The 22,493-nt window shown below is 46.0% G+C and overlaps 1 protein-coding gene across 7 annotated transcripts; it reads left to right on the top strand.

Annotated features, from left to right (window-relative positions):
• The first annotated feature begins 1,742 nt into the window (after nucleotides 1-1,742).
• On the top strand, nucleotides 1,743-22,419 carry VWA1 (von Willebrand factor A domain containing 1). Of its 7 annotated transcripts, none has more exons than XM_071448905.1 (7): nucleotides 1,753-2,438; nucleotides 6,429-6,992; nucleotides 15,056-15,334; nucleotides 16,503-16,775; nucleotides 17,325-17,476; nucleotides 17,977-18,094; nucleotides 20,589-22,419. In XM_071448905.1, exons 1-7 carry the CDS (start codon nucleotides 2,294-2,296, stop codon nucleotides 20,636-20,638), a joined length of 1,581 nt encoding a protein of 526 aa, XP_071305006.1. In that variant the 5' UTR covers nucleotides 1,753-2,293; the 3' UTR covers nucleotides 20,639-22,419. The 7 variants fall into 7 exon arrangements, 6 of the variants coding, with proteins under 6 accessions (XP_071305011.1, XP_071305012.1, XP_071305006.1 ...); XM_071448906.1 differs by lacking the exon at nucleotides 1,753-2,438 and adding an exon at nucleotides 2,452-2,599; XM_071448907.1 differs by lacking the exon at nucleotides 1,753-2,438 and adding an exon at nucleotides 2,665-2,761.
• Nucleotides 22,420-22,493: the final 74 nt, after the last annotated feature.

Here is a 22,493-nt window from a genome sequence, read left to right as displayed (position 1 = left end):
ACGGAGAAAATACAACAGAGCCAGGAGCAGAAGATTTTTCCCCCCAGGATTTTTTGCCTTTTAACCCTTTAAATTCTGCCCCAAAATTCTGCCCCAAAATTCTGTCCATCAGCTCCTTCTTGCCTGTCCATGGTGGAATTGAAACCCTTAAATCCTGATTGTTGATCAGGTGCTGCCACAGTGCCAACCCCACCCTCCCAAATGTCCCAAACCCCGATAACAACACAAGAGGGGTAAAACATAACTAAAAATCTATAAAATATAACTCAAAATCTATAAAACATAACAAGAAATCTATAAAATATACCTATACATCTATAAAACATAACTATAAATCTGTAACATATAACTTTAAATCTATAACACATAAGTATAAATCTATAACACATAACTATGAATCTATAAAACAAAACTAAAAATCTATCAAATATAACTATAAATCTATAACACATACTTATAAATCTATAAAACTTCTCCTAACACCTATACATGATATTTGCCTTTTAATTGTGAGAGGGATCTGGATCAGCCTCTCCTCCCCCTGAAGAGGAGACTCAGAGAGGTGCAGTTTATTTAGTATTTAAATATATATTGAAATAAATTAATATTTATTATTATTAATATTATTTAAATTACTATTTAAAATAAATATTAAAATTTAGTGTAAATTATCATTTTAATTATAAAATTGGGAAAGGAGGAATGGAAGGAAATCATCTCCATGGATCCAGCAAGGGGCTCTGCATGGAGAGGATGGGATGGGATTTGGTGGGATCTGATGGGATTTGGTGGGATATTATGGGATATAATGGGAGCAGGTGGATGTCTGGGTTAGGGATGCAGGAATTTAGGGATCTGAACCTTCTCCTCCCTTTGAAGCTTTCAACAAATCCTTTGGAGAGAGGGGCTGCAACTCAGAGAGGTGCAGTTTATAAAAATTTAATATTAACAATTGTTTAAAAATGTAATAAAATGTTATTAAAATAATACAAATCAATTAATAATTTTTTATTAAAAATTATTATGAATTACAATTTTAATTATTAAATTGGGAAGTGAGGCATGGAAGCAAATAATCTCCATTAATTCAGCAAGGGGCTCTGGATGGGTCTGGAGATGGGGCAGGAGGAGGATTTGGTGGGATTTGGTGGGATATGATGGGATTTGGTGGGATTTGGTGGGATATGGTGGGATTTGGTGGGATTTGGTGGGATTTGGTGGGATATGATGGGATTTGGTGGGATTTGGTTGGATTTGGCGGGGACAAGTGGATGTCTGGGTTAGGGATGCAGGAATTCAGGGATCTGAATCAGCCTCTCCTCCCTCTGAAGCTTTCAACAAAGGTGTTTGTAGATTAATTTTCTGGTGTTTGTGGATTAATTTTCTGGTGGTTTTGGATTTAATTTTCCTGGTGTTTGTGGATTTAATTTTCCTGGTGTTTGTGCATTAATTTTCTGGTGTTTGTGGATTTAATTTTCCTGGTGTTTGTGGATTTAATTTTCCTGGTGTTTGTGCATTAATTTTCTGGTGTTTGTGCATTAATTTCCTGGTGTTTGTGCATTAATTTTCCTGGTGTCTGTGCATTAATTTCCTGGTGTTTGTGCATTAATTTTTTGGTGTTTGTGCATTAATTTCCCTGGCAGGGGGACACAGGGGCCGCAGCCCCGCGTGTCCGCAGCGCTGGGAGGGCCCCGTGGGCAGCTCCGAGCTCCCCGTGCTCCTCCCAGCAGATTGGCCAATATTCCCGGGGCAGGGCAGCTCCCTGCCTTCCCCACTCTTCCTTTCCTTTATAAACGCCTTTTTCCCTCTTCCAGCTCATTCCAGACCAGCAGGACTTTGGATTTCTCTCAGTTTTCTTTCCCTTTTTTTTCTCTTTCCTTTTTCTTTTTTTTTTTTTTTTGTTTTTTTCTGGTTTTTTTCTTTTCATTCCCTGTAGCTCCTGGCCTGCTGCCAGTGCCTCTCAGGTCCAAAGTTTTATCTACAGGGACATATATATATATTTTTCAATTTTATTTTATTTTTATTTTTTTTTTCCAAGCCAAGCCCAGCTGCGCACGGACGAAACCCCCGCTCCTGGGGCGAGCTCAACTCGGCAGAAGAAGAGGAGGAGGAGGAGGAGGACGAGCAGCAGGAGCTGCCTCCCCTCCAACCCTCCCTGTCAGGATGGATTTATGGCTTTAAAAGGAGTGGGGGGAGGAAGGAAAATTCCCTGCAGGAGCCAGAGCTCGCAGCCCAGCGCAGCGCAGCCCGGACGGAGCTGCAGGATGGCCCTGGGGGCTGCCGGACCCGGACTATGACTGAGCTCGGGCTTTGCTGGGCTCCCTCAGGTGGATTTAAGGCGCTTTGGGCAGGACCAGGCTCTGCTATGTTGGCCAAGGTGGTGTTTTCCCTTTTTCTGTGGCTGCATTTTGCTGCGGGACAGGACACACCTGAGCCAGGTGAGTGCCTGAAAGGTGAAGGGTTCCTGCTCTGCTTTTCCCTGTTCTTTGCCTCCTGCTCACCTCAAAAACCCTTTTTAGAATAAAAACTCAACCTATGGTGCTGCTTTCCATTTTTCTGGCACTGCATTTTGCTGCGGGACAGGACACACCTGAGCCAGGTGAGTGCCTGAAAACCAAAACGTTTCTGCTCTGCTTTACCTCATTCCCTGCCTCCTGCCTGCCTCAAAACCCCTTCTCAGAATAAAAACTGAGCTTATGGTGCTGCTTTCCCTTTATTCTGTGGCTGCATTTTGCTGTGGGACAGGACACACCTGAGCCAGGTGAGTGCCTGAAAGGTGAAGTGTTCCTGAGCTGCTTTTCCCCCTTCTTTGCCTCCTGCTGGCCTCAAAAACTCTTTGCAGAATAAAAACTGAGCATAACGTGCTGCTTTGGGTGTTTAGAAGTAGTTGTGCGCAAGAAACCTGTCTGTAATCGCAGCAAGAAATTAATTAGAATGTAATTTTGTCGCTTTTGCTCCCGGCGGGGAAGAGGAAATTGTTCAGAAATTTACAGAGTTAAAGCAATCCCATGGAAAAGCGCTCGCTCCTCACTGAGGGCTCTGAGAGGAGCCAGGCAGTGATTAACGCTCTGTTCTCTCCTGATCGCCGTAATTCAATCACTTCGGCTTTAAAACTTCAGCTTTTCTTTCTCCTGGGAGCTGCTGATGGGAAATGATAACGGGGCAGTCCTGCAGAGCTGGAATTGGGAAAGGGAGGGATGGATGGACAGGGATGGACGGACGGACACACGGATGATGTCCCAATCCTGAATCAGGGCAGGATTCCCCCCTCAGCGGTGGCTGAGCTGCTGCAGTTCAGTCTGTCCTGGTGTGGAGAAGGTTCTGAGGCTGCAGGGATGGTTCTGGTTGGTTTTCAGTACTTGTAGGGATAGTTGTGTTTGGTTCTGTTTGGTTCTGAGGCTTCAGGGATGGTTCTGAGGCTGCAGGGATGGTTCTGGTTGCTTTTCAGTGCCTGCAGGGATGGTTGTGTTTGGTTCTGTTGGTTCAGTGGCTCCAGGGTTGGTTCTGAGGCTGCAGGGATGGTTCTGGTTGATTTTCAGGGCACCTGGGAACTGCAATCCATTGGGGAACCAGAGGGAGCCTCGTGTCTGTCCCTCCATGTCCCACTGGCGTCTGTCCCTCACAGGGTGCTGGCTTCTGTCCCTCTGTGTCCCACTGGGGTCTGTCCCCGTGTCCCAGGCTGGATTTTATCCCTCAATGTCCCAGCTGGGTTCAGATCCCCCACAGGGTGCTGGGGTCTGTCCCTCAGTGTCCCAGCTGGGGCAGGAACAGTGCTGCAGCTCCTGCCATTGTCCCAGCTCCCCAAGTCCACCCCGGCAGCAGCAATTCCCATTGTCCTGCCCTGCTGCCACCCTGGGAGCCCATGGCACATTCCCATTGTCCTGCCCTGCTGCCACCCTGGGAGCCCGTGGCACATTCCCATTGTCCTGCCCTGCTGCCACCCTGGGAGCCCGTGGCATTTTCCCAACCCGTGGCATTTCCCAGCTCTGAACAATGCTCAGGCCTTCAGGGGCTGTGACAAGGCAGCCTTGGCATTCCACAGGGGTTGTGCCCTGCTCCAGAGGCTGGGTGTGGGTTTGGGGCTGAGCTGAGCTGGGTTTGGATGAGCTGAGCTGAGTTTGGATGGGCTGGGTTCAGGAGGATCAGTATTTGGGATGAGCTGGGTTTGGGGCTGAGCTGGGTTTGGATGAGCTGAGTTCAGGAGGATCAGTGTTTGGGGCTGGGCTGAGCTGGGTTTGGGGCTGGGCTGAGCTGGGTTTGGATGAGCTGGGTTCAGGAGGATCAGCATTTGGGGCTGAGCTGGGTTTGGGGCTGAGCTGGGTTTGGGGCTGAGCTGGGTTTGGATGAGCTCGTTTGGATGAGCTGCCTTTGGCCTCCCCCTCTCTGGGCAGGAGATGCCCACCCCAGCCTGGCACAGCTCCTGCTGCCTTGTCCAGAGGGGCTGTGGTGCCACGGGCACAGGAACAATTTACCCATGGAGAAGAAGAACAACCTGCCTCCACCCTAAAACCTCCATCTTCCTTCATATTTATTTCTATATTCTAAAACCCCAAACTCTCAGTTTTCCACCCTGTGATTTTACACACTTCTAACCAACTCCACACCCACAATCCCAGTTCTGTCATTCCATTTTGGAACTCTGCATCGACCTGGGGATGTGGAGAAAGGTTCTCTTTGGGGTCTGTACCTTTAAAAGCACAGAAAACTTAAAACCCTCAGCACCCAGAGTTCCAACACGAGCAGTGGGAGAAGACAACAGTGGGATGTCAAGCAGAGCTACCCTGGACAGGAGCTGGTCCCTGCTGGCTGTGAGGGAGCCCCAGAGGCTGGGGCTGTGTGAATCAGGCTGTGCTCAGCTCCCAGCCCGGATCTCTCCCGTCAGCATCAGGGGAAGCCTGGCCAGCTGCTCTCCTCCTCCTGGAAAAGCCAGCAGGCAGCGTTGTGTTTCCATGGGGACATTTTGCTTCCCAAATCCAGCCCTTCAAAACACTTCTGAGCTCGGGGCATCGACCCAGGCTCACGTAGGGGGTGACAGCAGGACCCTGCTGTGTCCCTGTCCCTGCCCAGGCCCCAGCAGAGCTCAGGGATCACATCTCAGTTATCCCTGACACTCCAGGAGGCAGGAAAATGCTCATGGGTGCTCCAGATCCCCCCTGAAAATGAGAAATCCTCATCTGGCACCTGGCCACGCCGTCTGAAGCGCCCGAGAGCAGCAGCTGCTTGCGTGAGCAGGGATTTGGTGGTTGCAAACCTCCACCTCTGGCACGGATGGCATGTTTGTGCTGGATGCAGGACAAGGAGCAGGAGGAAGGATGAGGGAATTGGGAGCCTGGACCTGCTCAGGATTTCAGTGTCTTGGTTGCTTTGTGAGCCTTGCCACACTCCTGATGGGGGCAGAGCCTTTGTCTCGATTTTCTTTTTTTTTTTTTTTTAATGGATTCTTTCTGCTGAACAGGAGGAATTTGTTTCCATCTCGTGCAGGAGTCAGCGTCACACATGGGATGGGGTTGGTGGGGGGCAGAGCCTTTGTCTCGATTTTATTTTATTTATTTATTTTTAATGGGTTCTTTCTGCTGAACAGGAAGAATTTGTTTCCATCTCACAGGAGTGAGTGTCACACATGGGATGGGGTTGGAATGAAGGAGAAGCTTCTGCTCAGCCCACAGAGGGTCCCTTCAGCTCCAAACACCCCCCTGCCCTCCAGCTGCTGGTTTGGTTAACCAGGGCAGGGCCCTGTGGGGTCAGGATGGGGCTCTCCCTAATTAACAGCAATGAGTAATTAACAGCAATGAGTAATGGGGAAAACCAGCATTTACGGGATGGTGCCCCAGAGCCGCAGGGTACAGAAAAAAGGACAGAGCTGTGATTCCCCAAACCTTTGTTTTTTGGGGTTTTACCCAAAAGGACATGGCTGTGACTCCTCTTTGTCCTTTTGGGGTCTCACACAAAAGGACACAGTCTGACTCCCCAGATCTTTGTTCTTTTGGGGTTTAACCCAGAAGGACACAACTGTGTCTGTACTTTATTCTTTTGGGGTTTCATACAAAAGGATTTGGCTGTGACTCCCCAAACCTTTGTTCTTTTGGGGTTTTACCCAAAAGGGCACAGCTGTGACTCCTCTTTGTTCTCTTGGTGTTTCACCCCAAAGGACATGGCTGGGACTCCCCAAAGCTTTGTTTTTTGGGGTTTCACCCAAAAGGACATGGCTGGGACTCCCTTTTGTTCTTTTGGGGTTTCACCGAAAAGGATAAAACCGTGACTCCCCAAACCTTTGTTCTTTTGGGGTTTCACACAAAAGGACACAGCTGTGACTCCTCTTTGTTCTTTTGGGGTCTCACCCCAAAGGACAGGGCTGTGCCTCCCCAGCCTGTGCAGGTTTGGGGCTCACAGCACTCCACTGATGCAGTTCCCTCTCTCTGCCCTGCCAGCTCCCCAGCCATCCACCTCCAACACCGAGGGCGACCTCCTGTTCCTGCTGGACAGCTCTGCCAGCGTCTCCCGCTATGAGTTCTCCAAAGTCAAGGAGTTCATGTGGGACCTCCTGCACCCTTTCACCTTTGGCCCTCGGGATGTGCAGACCAGCATCATCCACATCAGCACCACGCCCAGCATGGAGTTCCCCTTTGACCAGCACCTGAGCAGGGACTCGCTGAGGAAAGCCATCGGGGGCACGCGGCAGCGGATGGGCGACACCAACACGGGCAAGGCGCTGTCCCTGGCCAAGGAAAAGCTCTTCAGCAGCGAGGCTGGGGCCAGGCCGGACGTGCCCAAGGTGCTGCTGTGGGTGACGGATGGCTTCTCCACGGATGACATCTCGGAGCCCATGCAGCTGCTGAAGGACATGGGGGTGACCGTGTTCATCGTCAGCACCGGCCGCGGGAACTTCCTGCAGCTCTCGGCGGCTGCCAGCCCGCCCTCGGACACGCACCTGCACTTTGTGGACGTGGATGACCTGCCCATCATCACCCAGCAGCTCAGGGACGCCATCCGAGGTAGGCTGGGACAGGAGGGGGCAGCAGGGCCTGGCACGGGGCTCGGATGGTGCAGGTCGATCGCTGTTGGTGTAGGTGATCACCCAGCTCTGGAATAAGGTGCTCTGACCCCATGGTTCAGAACAATTGCTTCATTAAATTATATTATATGACATTAATGCTATATTATAACTATACAGAAGGGAATAATGTGCTCTGACCCCATGGTTCAGAACAATTGCTTCATTAAAACTACATGGCATTAATACGGTATTATAACTACAGTAAAGAGAATAATTTGCTCTGACCCCATGGTTCAGAATAATGGCTTTATTAAATTGTATTATATGACATTAATACTATATTATAATTATACAGAAGGGAATAATGTGCTCTGACTCCATGGTTCAGAAGGCTGAGCAATTGCTATATTATATTATACTATTTAATACTATTTTAATACTATATTAATACTATTGATATAATATAGTATTAATATAGTATGGTGTATACGTAGTATTATATTAATGGTATTATATATAATATATTATATATATTATATATAATTATATATGATATATATTGTATGTAATATAATATCTTATAGTAATTATATATATAGTATTATATTAATACTATATTATAACTATACTAAAGAGAATAGCATGCTCTGACTCCATGATTCAGAACAATTGATTTATTAAAACTATACTATATGACACTAATATTATATTATAACTATATTATAACTGTACTACAGAGAATAATGTGCTCTGACTCCATGATTCAGAAGGCTGAACAATTGCTTTATTAAAACTATACTATATTAAATTAATACTATATTATATTATTATATATATTTGTTATATATTATTAGTATTATATATTATAACCATACTATATAACACTAAAGAAAAATCTGTGACTGTCTCCAGACAGGCACAGCTTTGAGTGATTGGTTAATTAATATAAGCAATTATCACCAGAATCCAATTACCAAATCCCTGCCACAGGTCCGAGTACAAACCAAGGCTTCTGGGAGGTCTGGGATAAATATTTGCCCTTGGAATATTTGTGTGAGTGGGACAGGTTCCCTTTGGTGAGGTGAACTTGTGTTTGTGAGGAGTTCAGCTGGGAACGAGGAACTCAAAATATCTGAATTCCTTAAAACCCCACAAGTCTTTGGGATGAGTCATGCAGGTCAGGCATCTGCACACCCCAGGCAGAGCTCAGAAATGCCCCACCTGCACAGGCTGTTAACCAAAGATTTCCCAAACAGGAGTGATTTCACCTCAGTAAATTGTGGACACAAAGTGCCTGAGCCCCGTGAGCTGATTTTCACACTCAGAGTGGTTTTTATTTCTTTCCTCTCAAAAGTTTCTGTCTCTGTGCCAGCTGATGGAGGAACACAAACGTGTTGAGCACATCTAAAATGGGATGTGTGTCCCTGGCAAGGATTTGGTCCTGTCAGCTCCTTCCAGCTCTGGTTTGGGATAGATCTGACTCCCTGAAATTCACCATCAGGGGCTGAGACCTCCAACTCCTGCAGTTGTTCTCTTACAAAACACAGTTCAGGACAGTGCCTGCTGTCAGCATTGAGGCTATAGGAAAGGAATGTTTTTGTTCCATAAATCCCTGTTCTAACGTGTTCCACATCTGCCAGATCCCTGGACTGACTTGGCCAGCAGAGCCTTTGGAGGAACAGCCCAGCCCTGCCTCGGCAGGCCAAGGTTAATTCTGTGCCCCTCACAGGGCTGCAGAGAGGGAAATGCCACTGGAAATGCCCCTGTGCCACAGCTGCCTGCCCTGTGAGACCCCAAAAGGGCAAAGGGGAACCACAGCTGTTTCCTTTGGGGTTAAACCCCAAAAACCAAAGGTTTGGGGAGGCGCAGCCATGTCCTTTGGGGTTAAACCCCGAAAGAACGAAGATTTGGGCAGTCACAGCCATGTCCTTTCGTGTGAGATCCCAAAGAATAAAGGTTTGGGGAGTCCCAGCCATGTCCATTTTTGTGAAACCCCAAAAGAACAAAGGTTTGGGGAGTCACAGCTATATCCTTTGGGGTGAAACCCCAAAAAACAAAGGTTTGAGGAGTCCCAGCTGTGTTGTTTTGTGTGAAACCCCAAAAGAACAAAGGAGATCTAAAACCTGCAGAGGTCAGGACAGGTGTGCCTGAGGGTAATGTTCATTCTATGAATCCAGCAAGCCCTAAAACCTCCTGGGCTGGGATTTTAATGCTGGGTGAGATTCCCACAGGAACCCAGGGCTTGCAAAGTGCCAGGTTTTGGTCACATCACCTGATTTCACCTTAATAAAGCCACTTAATCCACTGCTCCCTACCTGGAGGAGGCAGCCCTCAGCCAGCACCCCTCCTGGCATGGCAGGGACTGACAGCATCTTGGCAGGCAGGAATTAATTAATTCCAGCTCTGGAATGGCCCAGACTGGTTTAATTATCACTCCTCTCTTATCTTCATCTCCTGCTACTCTTAAAAAAAAAAACAACAAAAAACCAAAAAAAACCCAAAAACACAGTGGAGGCTTTTGGAGAGGCACAAACAAGCTTTGTCAGGAGCTGCTCTCCTCCTTCCATCTGCTCTCCAGGCTGGGCTGTTTCCTGCCTGCTCCGCAGAAATTCCAAACCAAGGCTCCCTGCCAAGCTGCCTCAGGTGGGCCCAGCCTGCACAGGGAGACACCCCTGAGATGTGGTGGGGCTGCAATGGCTCCAGAGATGCCCTGGGAGGGGGGCAGGACAGGGGCTGGGGGTGCTCACTGCCTGTTTTCCCTCAGCCCATGCAATCCTGAAGTCCCTCCTGCTTTTTCACAGCTTTTCCTACAGTTGTGTTCATGGGCCATGTCAGCTTATGGGGTATCCTTAGTTTAAGGATGAGCTGTTCAAGAGCAAATGTTCTCTGCATCTATTTCTGAAATCACCTTCAGCTCTGAGAGCAGAGATCTTCTCCTCTCTGTGAGGGCACAGGGTCTCATCACTCTTCTCTTTTTCTCTGTTCAAACTTCTCATGGCATCACAGCTACTTTAACATTTGCTTACTTTAGCCTGGAGCCCTTTGCTGAACAAATCATTGCCCCAAACTTTTCAAGGCCTTACAAGGAAAAGGGGACTCTGATGCATCAATTGCATCTTCTCCATAGCTTTACAAGAGGTTTTCAGTCCTAAGATCAGGACATTTTTTTTTTTCCCTGCAGAAAGCAGCTCCCAGCCAGCCTGGCTGTGGCACAGCTGGCTCCTGGCAGGCACCTCCACCCTGCCCAGAGGGAGGGGAAGGTTCCCAGGCTGTGCAGGAGCTCAGGCTCCTTCTGTGCATCTCAGATGTGCCCAAAGTGTGGCATTTGGTGCTGGGGAAGGACCCTCAGTGTTGTGAAAGCAAGGCATTCCTCTGAGCTGACATCAGCCCCGTGCCTGCAGCCACTTGCTCTGTGCTCAGCCCAGTTAAGCTGGGGCTGCTGACTCCTGCCAGCCTTTGGCACCAGCTCCTGGGCCAGGCTTTGCAGGAGCCTGCAAGCCCTGAGCATCACCACGTCCCACATGTGCTCAGAGCAGAGCATTTCTGACCCAAAATGGGTCCTGGGTGAGTCCTGCTGCAGAGAAGGCTTTGAGCTCTGTCCCCCCTGCCAGAACCAGAACCTTGCCCCACTCACATCAAACAGAGCCAGAAGTGATTTTGTCCCAACTCCCAGCTGCAGCTTCTCTGACCCAGTTTAGGACAGGTTCTTCTGTCTGGCTGCAGGAGAACCTGTCCTAATCTGGGTCTGAAAACTCCAGGAGAACCTGTCCTAAACTGGGTCTGAAAACTCCAGGAGAACCTGTCCTAAACTGGGTCTGGGAAGCTGCAGGAGAACCTGTCCCAATTTGGGTCTGAGAAGCTGCAGGAGGACCTGTCCTGATTTGGGTCTGAAAGCTGCAGGAGAACCTGTCCTGATTTGGGTCTGAAAGCTGCAGGAGAACCTGTCCTAAACTGGGTCTGAAAACTACAGGAGAACCTGTCCCAATTTGGGTCTGAAAACTACAGGAGAACCTGTCCCAATTTGGGTCTGAGAAGCTGCAGGAGAACCTGTCCCAATTTGGGTTTGGGAAGCTGCAGGAGAACCTGTCCTGATTTGGGTCTGAAAACTACAGGAGAACCTGTCCCAATCTGGGTTTGAGAAGCTGCAGCTGGGATTTGGGACAAATCTGTCCTGTTCTTGCTGTTCAGCTGTTCTTCCTGCTGTTTTTTTTTTTTCCTTAACCTCATCATGAGGCCAGCAGCATTCCTGCAAGTCTGATTTTGTGAGTCCTGCTGCAGGGAAGGCTTTGAGCTCTGTCCCCCCTGCCAGAATCAGAACCTTGCCCAACTCACATCAAACAGAGCCAGAACACAGATTTGATTCGTCCCAAAATCCCAGCTGCAGCTTCTCAGAGCCAGATTAGGAGAATTAGAAATAGAATTAGAAATAATTATTCTAGAAATAATCTAGAATTAGAAATAATCCACAGATTAGGACAGGTTCTCCTGGAGCCAGGCAGAAATCCTGGCTAATCTGGGTCTGAAAACTGCAGGAGAACCTGTCCTGATGTGGGTCTGAGAAGCTGCAGCTGGGATTTGGGACAAATCTGTCCTGTTCTTGCTGTTCAGTTGTTCTTGCTGCTGTTTTTTTCTTACCCTCATCATGAAGCCAGCAGCATTCCTGCAAGTCTGATCCTGATCTCTGCAGAGCTCCTGGCTGCAAAATGGAGTCCCCAAGAGGCAGGAGGTGGAGGGAAAGTGTCACCAGCTGAGTGTCACCAGGCAGGCACTGCCTGGGCCCACTACAGGATATTAATTATTAATTATTATTATTAATTATTATTAATTATTGCTGTTTCCCTCTGGGAGCAGAGGGGTTGGGAAACACTGTGTGTTGGATTCAGCTTTTTTCTGACTTAGAGATGGAGCAACTGAGAGGTGCTTGAAAAACTTTTATTTTATTTTCAGTCTCATGCGAACGGTGAGACAATACAGATGTTATAATTCATGCTATTACAACCAGAAGTTGATTATTTCTTAATTATAGTACATTGTAAGTGGGGTTTTTTTGCTTATTTGCTTTAGCTACATTATGTTGTACATGTTTTAAGGCCAATCATCTAAAATTACCCCTCATGGCTCCTACTACAATGCATCTTTCATAGTTCTATTTCTCCAAAATGTCTAATCTTTTCTGTAAGGTCATCTTTTGAAACTTTTTTTTTTCTGGTTCCATTTCTCTCTCCACAATGTCTGTCCTGTTCCATGGCATTTCTAAATCAGCATTTCTTATCTCCAGGTTTGCACACAGATGCACACTGTGTGGGCCTTGTGTTTGAGAACTCTCTATAAATCCATTTCTCACAATTGTGGGCTTTTATTTCTCTATTTTCTGTGCTTTATTGCCCTCTTTCTATGCTGAAACTTCCAGGGCTCTGGCAAGAAGGGGCAGAACTGTTGCTGTGGGCTCCCTGCCCCTCGTCCTTTGATCTGCCCCCTCCATTCACAGTTTCCCTGCTCCAAGCTCACTCATTTCCACTCCCTGAGCTTTTGGCAGGATTTTTGGCAGCGCTGAGACCTTTCCTGTGCTCCCTGTCCCTTTGTGGCTTGGCCCCTGGGGTTTGTGGGGCTCCCAGAAGGGTGCAGGGCCCCAGGATATGGGATGGGATCACTGGGATGGGATCACTGGGATGGGCAGGGCACAGAGCAGGGAAATGTTCCTGCCAGGGAACAGCTCAGAGGAAAAACTGAGCCTGTTTTATTTGGTACAGGGAAGCTGGCAGGGCTCAGAGCAGCTCAGGGGAGGAGAGCTGATCCTCTCCCAGCTAAAGGACGAGTCTGGGGAGGCAAAGCAGCCCCAGTTTGCAGCTTTGGGAGGGATTCTGTGCCTCCCTTCACCTCTGTGCAATGGGAAGCCAGAGAGAGCTACCTGAGCATGAGCTGGAAGGTGCTTTTACAAGGATTTAGGGGCACTTCAAAGCTCTTAAAAATCATTTTAAACCAGAAGAGATCTCCATGCCACTCCCCTGGAGTTAGAAACAAAGTCCTGTGTGTTTGTGCCCCTCTGGAAGACCAGAGAACGGTGGAATTGTGCCCAAAATGGACACATCAGAAGGGCCAAGGAGCAGAGGGAGCTGCCCAGCTCCACCAGAGGGATTTGTGCCTGGAATTTGTGCTCTGGAACTCCGAGGTGGCACAAAAAAAAAGGCTCAAAAAGAAGCAGTCACCATCCCTGGGTGTGTTTAACAAAGCCTGGGTGTGGCCCTGGGCGCCAGGGTTGAGTTCAGGTGCTGGGGCTGGGTTGGACTCCGTGGTCTTGAAGGTCTCTTCCAACCTGGGGATTCTGTGATTTCTGTGGATTCTGAGAATTCTGTGGTTCTGAGAACTCTGTGGATTCTGTGATTTTGTGAATTCTGTGGTTCTGAGAATTCTGTGATTCTGTGGATTCTGTGGTTCTGAGTATTCTGTGGATTCTGTGGATTCTGTGATTGTGTGAATTCTGTGGGTTCTGTGGATTCTGTGATTGTGTGAATTCTGTGGATTCTGTGATTGTGTGAATTCTGTGGATTCTGTGATTGTGTGAATTCTGTGGATTCTGTGATTGTGTGAATTCTGTGGATTCTGTGATTGTGTGAATTCTGTGGGTTCTGTGGTTTTGTGCATTCTGTGGATTCTGTGGTTTTGTGCATTCTGTGGATTCTGTGGTTTCTGAGAGTTCCATGCCCAGGGGCAGGGAGAGGTGAGGTGGCACAAGAGGGCCCTCTCTGAGTGTCGAATGTCACCGAACAAGGGAGCTCTGTGAGCCCGGCAGGAGGGAGTGACCTCAGCTGGGCTGGCACTGCCCAGGCCCTGCCCTCTCCCCTGGGCACTGAGCAGGGGAAATGGAGCTCTCCACGCTCTGGGCGGCTTCTTGGGCAGGGCTTTGCTGGTTTGGTGTCACTGGTTGGGGATTTCCACGGGGAAATTAATCTGTAGAGAATTAATTCTCTACCCTAGATTAGAGTTCCAGACCAGATCTCTCGATCTAGACCAGATCTAGACCAGGTCTCTCGATCTAGACCAGATCTGTAGGCTGGGTGCTTCAGGGAAATAGAAATGTAAAAATACATTGTAATACAACTCAAAAAAGGTAATTGTAGATAATTAGCTTAATACATTTACAGCATTTTATTTTAAATAAAAATGTACAAAATATTAATATATAAAATAAAATATAATAAGGTATATAAATACATTTAAGTATATATGTAAATGTATATTTAAATAAATATACAAATATATAAATTTAGTGTTATAAAAGCTTATAGGCCAAGAAACACTTATAATGTATTATAATTAAGAAATAGGTGGCTTCTGATTGTGATAACGCAAATTATAACATCTGTATTGTCTCATCCTTCACATTAAACTAAAAAATAAAAATTAATTTTAAAATAGAAATATGTAAATAAAATATACAAAATATAAATATATTAAATAAAAATATAAGGTATATAAATATCTTTAAGTAAACATATATTATATATTTAAACAGAATATAAAATAAATATAGATATATAAAATATATAAATATAATAAATATATAAAATATGTTAAAGTATAAATATAAAATATAAATATATATGAATATATAAAATAAAAAGTATGAAATATAAAATATTGTTAAAATATAAATGTATATAATAAAATATATATTAAATATTTATATATTGAGTATATATAAATTATAAAAATAAAGTAGACATAAAAATATATTAAAAAATTACTATAGAAAATACAAAATATATTAAAAAATAAAACATATTAAAATATATTTAAAATATTAAATAATATATTAAAATATAAATATATTAAAAATAAAATAAGATAAAAATAAAAGGATAAAAAATAAAATAAAAGCCTTTACAACACCTCTCAGCTACTCCATCTCTGAATCAAAAAACCCCTTAATCCACCACCACCCCTTGGTGACTTCAGGGCTGCTGCCAGCTGCATCTCTGACCCAGAAGGGCTGGGACTGCAGCTGCTCCTGCTGTGGGGGTTGATGCCAGCAGTGATTTCTGTCCCCTGTCCCTTTTCCAGATGTCATCCAAGCCAACCGTCTGCACGCCACCGACGTCACCTCCAGCAGCTTCCGCCTGGTGTGGCCGCAGCTGCTGTCCCAGGACAGCGGCTTCTACAGCCTGGAGTACGGCCCGGGGGGGGACCCCGCTGCCAGGAGCACCCTGCAGGTGCCCGGGGCTCAGAGCAGCCTCGTGCTCAGCCAGCTGGCACCAGGAACCACCTACGAGGTGGCGCTGATCCCCGAGTCCAACGTGCACTACTTCCCTCCCCAGAGAACCAGGGTCACCACCCTGCCAGGTAAAATGGGCATGGCTGGGACCAGGGGCACCACCCTGACAGGTAAAGGGGCATGGCTGGGACCAGGGTCACCACTGTGCCAGGTAAAATGGGCATGGCTGGGACCAGGGTCACCACCCTGCCAGGTAAAGGGGCATGGCTGGGACCTTGGGGCACCAGGGTCACCACTGTGCCAGGTAAAGGGGCATGGCTGGGACCTTGGGGTACCACCCTGCCAGGTAAAGGGGCATGGCTGGGACCAGGGGCACCACCTTGCCAGGTAAAGGGGCATGGCTGGGACCTTGGGGCACCAGGGTCACCACTGTGCCAGGTACCTGGGTCACCACCCTGCCAGGTAAAGGGGCATGGCTTGGGCCTTGTGGACAAGGACAGGATCCCACCTGGGGCTGGAGGTGGAGATGGAGGATGCTGGGATGACCTAAGGGAAGTCTGGGTTTGAGAGGGGAAGAACTCGGAGCAGGATCAGCCTCTCTGTGCAGAAAATAATAAAAATCAGCCTCTCTGTGCAGAAAATAACTCAGATTTATGCTGGGGACGGACTGCACAGAGGGGGCAAACTGAAAACTGGGCAGGGGTGGCAGAGTCGAGGTGGACTTGCACACAATATTAATTTTCTGCATGTGAGAACAGCTGTGGCTGAAAGGCAGAGAAACTCTTTGCTTTGGGCTGAGCTGTGGGATGAGCATCAACATCTGCTTGCTGGGCTGATTTGAATTCCTTGCTGGGCTGATTTCAATTCCAGTGTGTTGATATTAATTCCACTGGGTTGATTTGAATTCCTTGCTGGGTTGATTTCAATTCCACTGGGTTAATTTTATTTCTAGTGAGTTGATTTTAATTCCTTGCTGGGTTGATTTTAATTCAACTGTGTTGATCTTAATTCCTTGCTGGGTTGATTTTACTTCCTTGCTGGGTTGATTTCAATTCCACAGGGGTGATTGTAATTTTACTGGGTTGATTTGAATTCCAGTGGGTTGATTTCAATTCCACAGGGTTGATTGTAATTTTACTGGGTTGATTTGAATTCCAGTGGGTTGATTTTAATTCCACTTGGTTGATTTGAATTCCTTGCTGGGTTGATTTCAATTCCACACCCCTGAACCCCAAGATGACGCAGGTCAATAATTCTCATTAAATCCTCATTCTCACCTCTCTCCACTGTTCCCAGAGGAAATCAGCCCAGTTCAGGTTCTCATCTCAGACTCTGGGCCCCGCAGCTTCCAGGTCAGCTGGGCTCCTGTGCTGGACAGCGTGGCCTCCTACCAGGTGCTCTATGGGCCCCTGCCAGGGAACTCAGCCAAGCTGCTGCAGGTGGATGGGAGCCACAACAGCACCCTGGTGCAGCACCTGGCACCCAACACCACCTACCTGGTGACAGTGACGGCCATCTACAGGTCTGGGAAGGAGAAATCCCTGTCAGCCAAGGCCTGCACCCTGGAAGGTGAGCGGGGGCAGCACAAGGAGTGCCCCTAGAGGGTCTCCTGCCTCAGGGTGGACTCAGAATCCAGTCCCTGGGTGGATTTTTGTTATTCAGAATCCAGGTTTTTTATTATTCAGAATCCTGGTTTTTTTATTATTCAGAATCCAGTCCCTGGGTGGATTTTTATTATTCAGAATCCCCAGGTTGGAAGAGACCTTCAAGACCAACCCAGCCCCAACCCCTCAACTCAACCCTGGCACCCAGTGCCACACCCAGGCTTTGTTAAACACACCCAGGGATGGTGACTCCAGCACCTCCCTGGGCAGCCATTCCAGAACTTTATCACCTTTCCATAAAAAAACTTCATCACCCTTTCTGTAGCAAACTTTTCCCCCAATACCCAACCTACATTTCCCCCGAGCCTGTATCCTCTCATCTCCTCCAGCAGGAAGATGCAGAGTGATTTTCTCCCTGCACCAAAGCCGAGCTGTGTTTCCAGCACTCCCCGGGGCGGGATCGGGGATCCCTCTGGAACAATCCCCTGCTCCAACAGGGATTTTCTCTCCGCAGAGGGCTCCAGGGTGAGGCACCTGCGCTTTGAGGACGCGGGTCCCAGCAGCGTCAGAGCCTCCTGGGACTCCGCGGCCGGGGCCGTGCGGGGGTACCGGGTGCGCTGCCGGCGCCAGAGCGGCGCCTCCTCCGTGCTCAGCGTGTCCCCGCAGGTGCGTGAAACAAGGGACAGAAAACATCCCAAAATATCGGCTGTCGGGAGGTTTGCCTGCAGTGAAATGCGGGGAAATCTCGGGGAGTTCGCGGGGAGGGAAAAGCCTGCGTGTTACGGATATGTGTTATGATGTTGGGGGTTTCTGCAAATGTTAAAATGGATTTTATAGGGTGACGTGTCTTGGGTTTGTTTTTTGTTTGTTTTTTTTGTTTGTTTGTTTTGGTTTTTGTTTGTTTGTTTTGGGGTGGTTTTTTTTGTTTTTTTTTTTGTTTTTTGGGGGTTTTTTTTGGTCTTTTTGGGGGTTTTTTTTGTTTGTTTTTTTGGTGGGTTTTTTGGGGTTTTTTTTTGTTTTGTTTTTTTTTGTTGTTTTTTTTTTTTGGTGGTTTTTTTTGGGTTTTTTGGTTTTTTTTTTTTGTTTTTTGGGGTTTTTTTTCTCTCTCTTATTTTATCCCTTCCTAAAATTGACCGGGATTCTCGCTGTCCCGCCGTGTTTCCCAGGTGCACAGCGTGCTGCTGAGCGACCTGCCCCGGGGCAGCAGGGGCAGGGTGTGCGTGCAGCCCCTGTACCGCAGCCAGCCCGGCCCGAGGCTCTGCCGCACCGTGCGCAGGCACCCAGGTGAGCTGGGGCACCCTTGCAGCCACCAGAGGGGCTGGGGCACTGGGCCGGGCTCTCTGCACAAATCCCCAGTGGGATGGCACTGCTGGGAACGGGCCCTGGGGCTGTTTTATTTTCCAGCATCACTTGAAATTCCATGGTTGTGGCAATGGGGAGATGCCAGCAGCTCACGTCCCCAGCAGCAGGCAAAGAACTTCATGTTACAACTCACTTTATCAGTTTTTTTGACCGTTCACACAAAGCAAAAGCACATTGACAGTATTTATATCTGTATAGTATATATTCTGCATTGACAGTTCCATCCAACCATTATAAGCACAAATCCCTTTGGTTAAACAGTGCTTGCTTATTTTGAATACAATACCTGCTTGTAAGCCTTAAAACACAATGCACAGAGCTCCATTATCAAGCTTAAAACTTCCTAATATCTTGCTAGATAAACTTTTCTGAAGCTTAGGGAGTTATTCTAGGCAAGCATTAATACACAGACCATTGTTCTATTTGTCCTTATTTTCTACATTTCACATTTCTGCTGCCCTATATCATGGCTCCTGCTTAGCTCCAATCACAGTTCTGCTGTCTCTGAGGCCTTTTGCAGCTTTCCCAAAACTTTCTGATTTTATGGATTCCCACAGGTTTGGTCTCTTCAAAGAGACAGAAGCTGGTGGTTCTAAAGTTGTTTATTGCATGAGGATATCAGTTGTTTATTGCATGAATACCTCAGTTCTTTATTGCACAAGTGTGGCGGTGTCTGCAGGGGTCCCAGGATGAGGGAAGAGATGAGAATCTTGACTCCATGTTGCAGAAGGCCGATTGATTATTTTATGATATATATAATATTACAAGAAAATGATCTATTAAAACTATACTAAAAGAATAGAAGAAAAAGATTTCATCAGAAGGCCAGCTATGAATAGAAATGAATGATTATAAAATCTTGTGACTCTCAGAGAGTCTGAGCCAGCTGGACTGTGATTGGCCCTTAATAAAAAACAATCACATGAGACCAATCACAGATGCACCTGTTGCATCCCACAGCAGCAGATAATTATTGTTTACATTTAATTTCTGAGGCCTCTCAGCTTCTCAGGAGAAAAGATCCTAGCAAAAGGATTGTTCATAAAATGTGTCCGTGACAGAGGCATCCTTGCAGTCAGGAGAGGGTTTTTGGTCTTCAAAGAGACAGAAGCTGGTGGTTATAAAGCTGTTTATTGCATGAGAACATCAGTTGTTTATTGCATGAGTCCCTCAGTTGTTTACATCAAGTGAATACCTCAGTTGTTTATTGCACGAGCGTGGTGGTGCTCACAGGGGCCCCAGGACGAGGGAGGAGATGAGAATCTCGACTCCATGTTGCACAAGGCTGATTTTATTTAGTGATATATATTATATTAAAAGAAAATTATATATTAAAACTATACTAAAAGAATAGAAGAGAGGATTTCATCAGAAGGCTTGAAAGGAATAGAAAGGAATGTAAGCAATTTCATTATGTCTGGAGCTAAGTTAATTTTGTGAAAGGGAAAACTACTGAACTTTAAACTGGGCTTTAGGGCTTTTACTCATTAACACCCTCTCTTAAGGCACTTAAAATATATTTCTACTCACTTAAAATGAAAACTTACACTCCTACTGTGTGGCTGAATATATTTCAGTTTTTCTAAGGGTTCCAATTCAAACCCTGCATTCTTTTCTCTCTCTGAGGGGTTTCTGTTTCATGCATTCCAAAAGCACAGAGGAGCCCCCAGGGCTGGGATATTCTGTGCCCATCACCGCTCTTGTTTCACCACAGGGACTGATCAAAATTGGGTTTTTTCCCGTTTTTAGGAGTAAGACTCCTCCTAGTGGAGTTTATTGCAGGCAGAAGGAAGAAGAGTAGAGTGGAGACATATGCATAAAAATACATTTATTAATTTATTTATTTTATCTATATTTCGATATTATTTAATATTATAGTAATTATTATTAATATTATTTAAATATTAAACAGATAAATTTATTCAAATTTATCTTTGCATTTAATGCATAAAAATACATTTATTTATTTATTCATTATCTTAATATTATTTAATATTGTATTATCGCAATTAATTTAGTAATTAATATTGTTAAAATATTAAATAAATAAATTTATTTATTAAAATTTATTTATGTGTTTAATGCATAAAAAGCATTAATTAATTTATTCTTTAAATATTATTTCATATTATATTAGTTGTTATTATTAATTTAATCATTAATTTTATTTATTAATTAATATTATTAAAATATTAAACATATAAAATTATTTATTAAACTTTATTTATGCGTCTAATGGATAAAAAATAAGGGGTGAGATCTGTGACTCAGATGTGGAGAATGGGTGGCTAAAGCTGACATTTGTATTGCTCATGTCCTGACATTTTAATTCCTTGTATTCTGACATTTTAATTCCTTGTATTCTGACATTTTAATTCCTTGTATTCTGACATTTCCATTCCTTGTGTCCCTCCAGCCACAGAGGCCCACGGATACAGGCACAGAGAGCAGGACAGACTGCAGTGAGCTCATTGCCAGCACAGCAAAGGTCTGGAATGGACAAAGATTTGGACAAAAAGGAGGAGTCAGGGGAGGAACCAGCTCCTGTCCCAGGCTGTGCTGTCCCTGCAGGTGTCCAGCCCAAACCTGGCCCCAGCCAAGCTCTCCCAGGTTTAAAGGCTTGGCTGGATGCATGGAACAACCAATGTGACTAAAAACGTGACTAAAAGATGCCAAATCTGTCCCCATTTCACAGAAACACGAGCACCAAACAGAGGCAGAGTTGGTGGATCCTCACTCTTGCTTGCTGTTCTCTATTTATTCAAGGTTGATGCAGGTTTCTTTTTGCATGAGCACATTCAGGATTTGGCTGTTCATCTTCCACCTGGCCAAATCCAGTCCTGCATCCAACCCATCCCCTCTGGGGAGCCTGGAGGAATGAGAGAGCAGGAAACCCAAAATCCTGGGAATGTGCTTCCCTCCAGGAGCAGCTGAGAGCTGATTCCAGATTTCACAGAAACACGAGCACCACACAGAAGGCAGAGTGGATCCTCTGGTGGATCCTCAGAGTGGATCCTCACTCTTGCTTGCTCCTGTTCTCTATTTATTCAAGGTTGATGCAGGTTTCTTTTTGCAGCTCATGAGCACATTCAGGATTTGGCTGTTCAACCTCCTTCTGGCATTCCTGAATCCAACCCATCCCCTCCAGGTTCCCTGGAAGGAATGAGAGAGCAGGAAACCCAAAATCCTGGGAATGTGCTTCCCTCCAGGAGCAGCTGAGAGCCCAGAAAAGCCAGACAAAAGCATCTAAAACGTTTATTTTTTGTTTCTGTGCTCCTGCCTGGATCATTGCTCTGGCATTCCTGCAACCCCTCTTCAACGAAATGGGAGTGCTGCTGTCCTTGTGGAGATTAATTAGCCGGTTCTGTGACTAATTACAGGCAATAAGTCTCCAGCACTATCATTCCTCTGCACTCTGAACACACACAGCACATCTCTGGTGTCTTGTCTTGGGCTTTCACCCAGTGCTAAGCTTGAGCTACACTTAAAAATCAGGGGTTTTAAGGTAAAAAAGAGTAAATCTGATTATTTGATTATTTCCCTTTGCCCCTAAGTCTGAACTCGCTGCCTCTAAGCCACTCTGGAAAGGGGAGCTGGGAAAAAAAAAAAGAAAGATAATTAATTATAAATACCTGGTGACCAAGCAAATGGTTTCAAAGTTCAGGGCTTAGGGCTGTAAAGAAATGTAGATATTTCTCTGCTAAACCCCAGCATCAGTGGGAACACCCTCCCTCAGTAACTCTTGCTCTATTTTAAATTTATTGCTTATTTTCCCTCCATGTGGAACTTGGTTTTGAAGCAGAGCTGTTTGTGGAGAGCCCCATTCAGCCTCAAAAACCCTTCTTAAAACAGCTTAAATCAGCTCCTTTTGGGGCTGAGAGGAACTTTTATCCCTGACTTTGTCTCCTGAGAGCTGAATCCTTCATCTCCACCTTTCTGGAGCATTTTTCCTTGGGCTGTCTTGTTCAGGAGAGAAGGGAGGTGAGTCATTCATTAACTCTATAAAGAGATTTTCACGTGATTTTTGTCCTCCTCTGAAATGTGCATTTGTGACTGATTAATCTCAGTGTTGAAAGGATCACAAAGCCCCTGGAACTGCTCATGCAATAAAATGATTTTGTTTCTTCTCGCTGTAGGACAGAAATTAAGTTTGCACAAAACTCACTGCATAGTTTATTAATGCATTAATTTGCATCCCCCCCAGTTGTAACACAGCCTTTTGAAGACAAATAAATATAAATACAAGAGCTACTGAATGGTTCCTTTGTGCTTGCTGGAAAATCTGTGGGGTTTTTTGGGGGGGAACTGTGGGTTTTGTTCC

Source organism: Agelaius tricolor, unplaced genomic scaffold, assembly GCF_023055355.1.
Source record: "Agelaius tricolor isolate 1412-34295 unplaced genomic scaffold, bAgeTri1.0.p SCAF_28, whole genome shotgun sequence".
Lineage (NCBI taxonomy): Eukaryota > Metazoa > Chordata > Aves > Passeriformes > Icteridae > Agelaius > Agelaius tricolor.
This window is presented reverse-complemented; position numbering and strand designations above follow the sequence as displayed.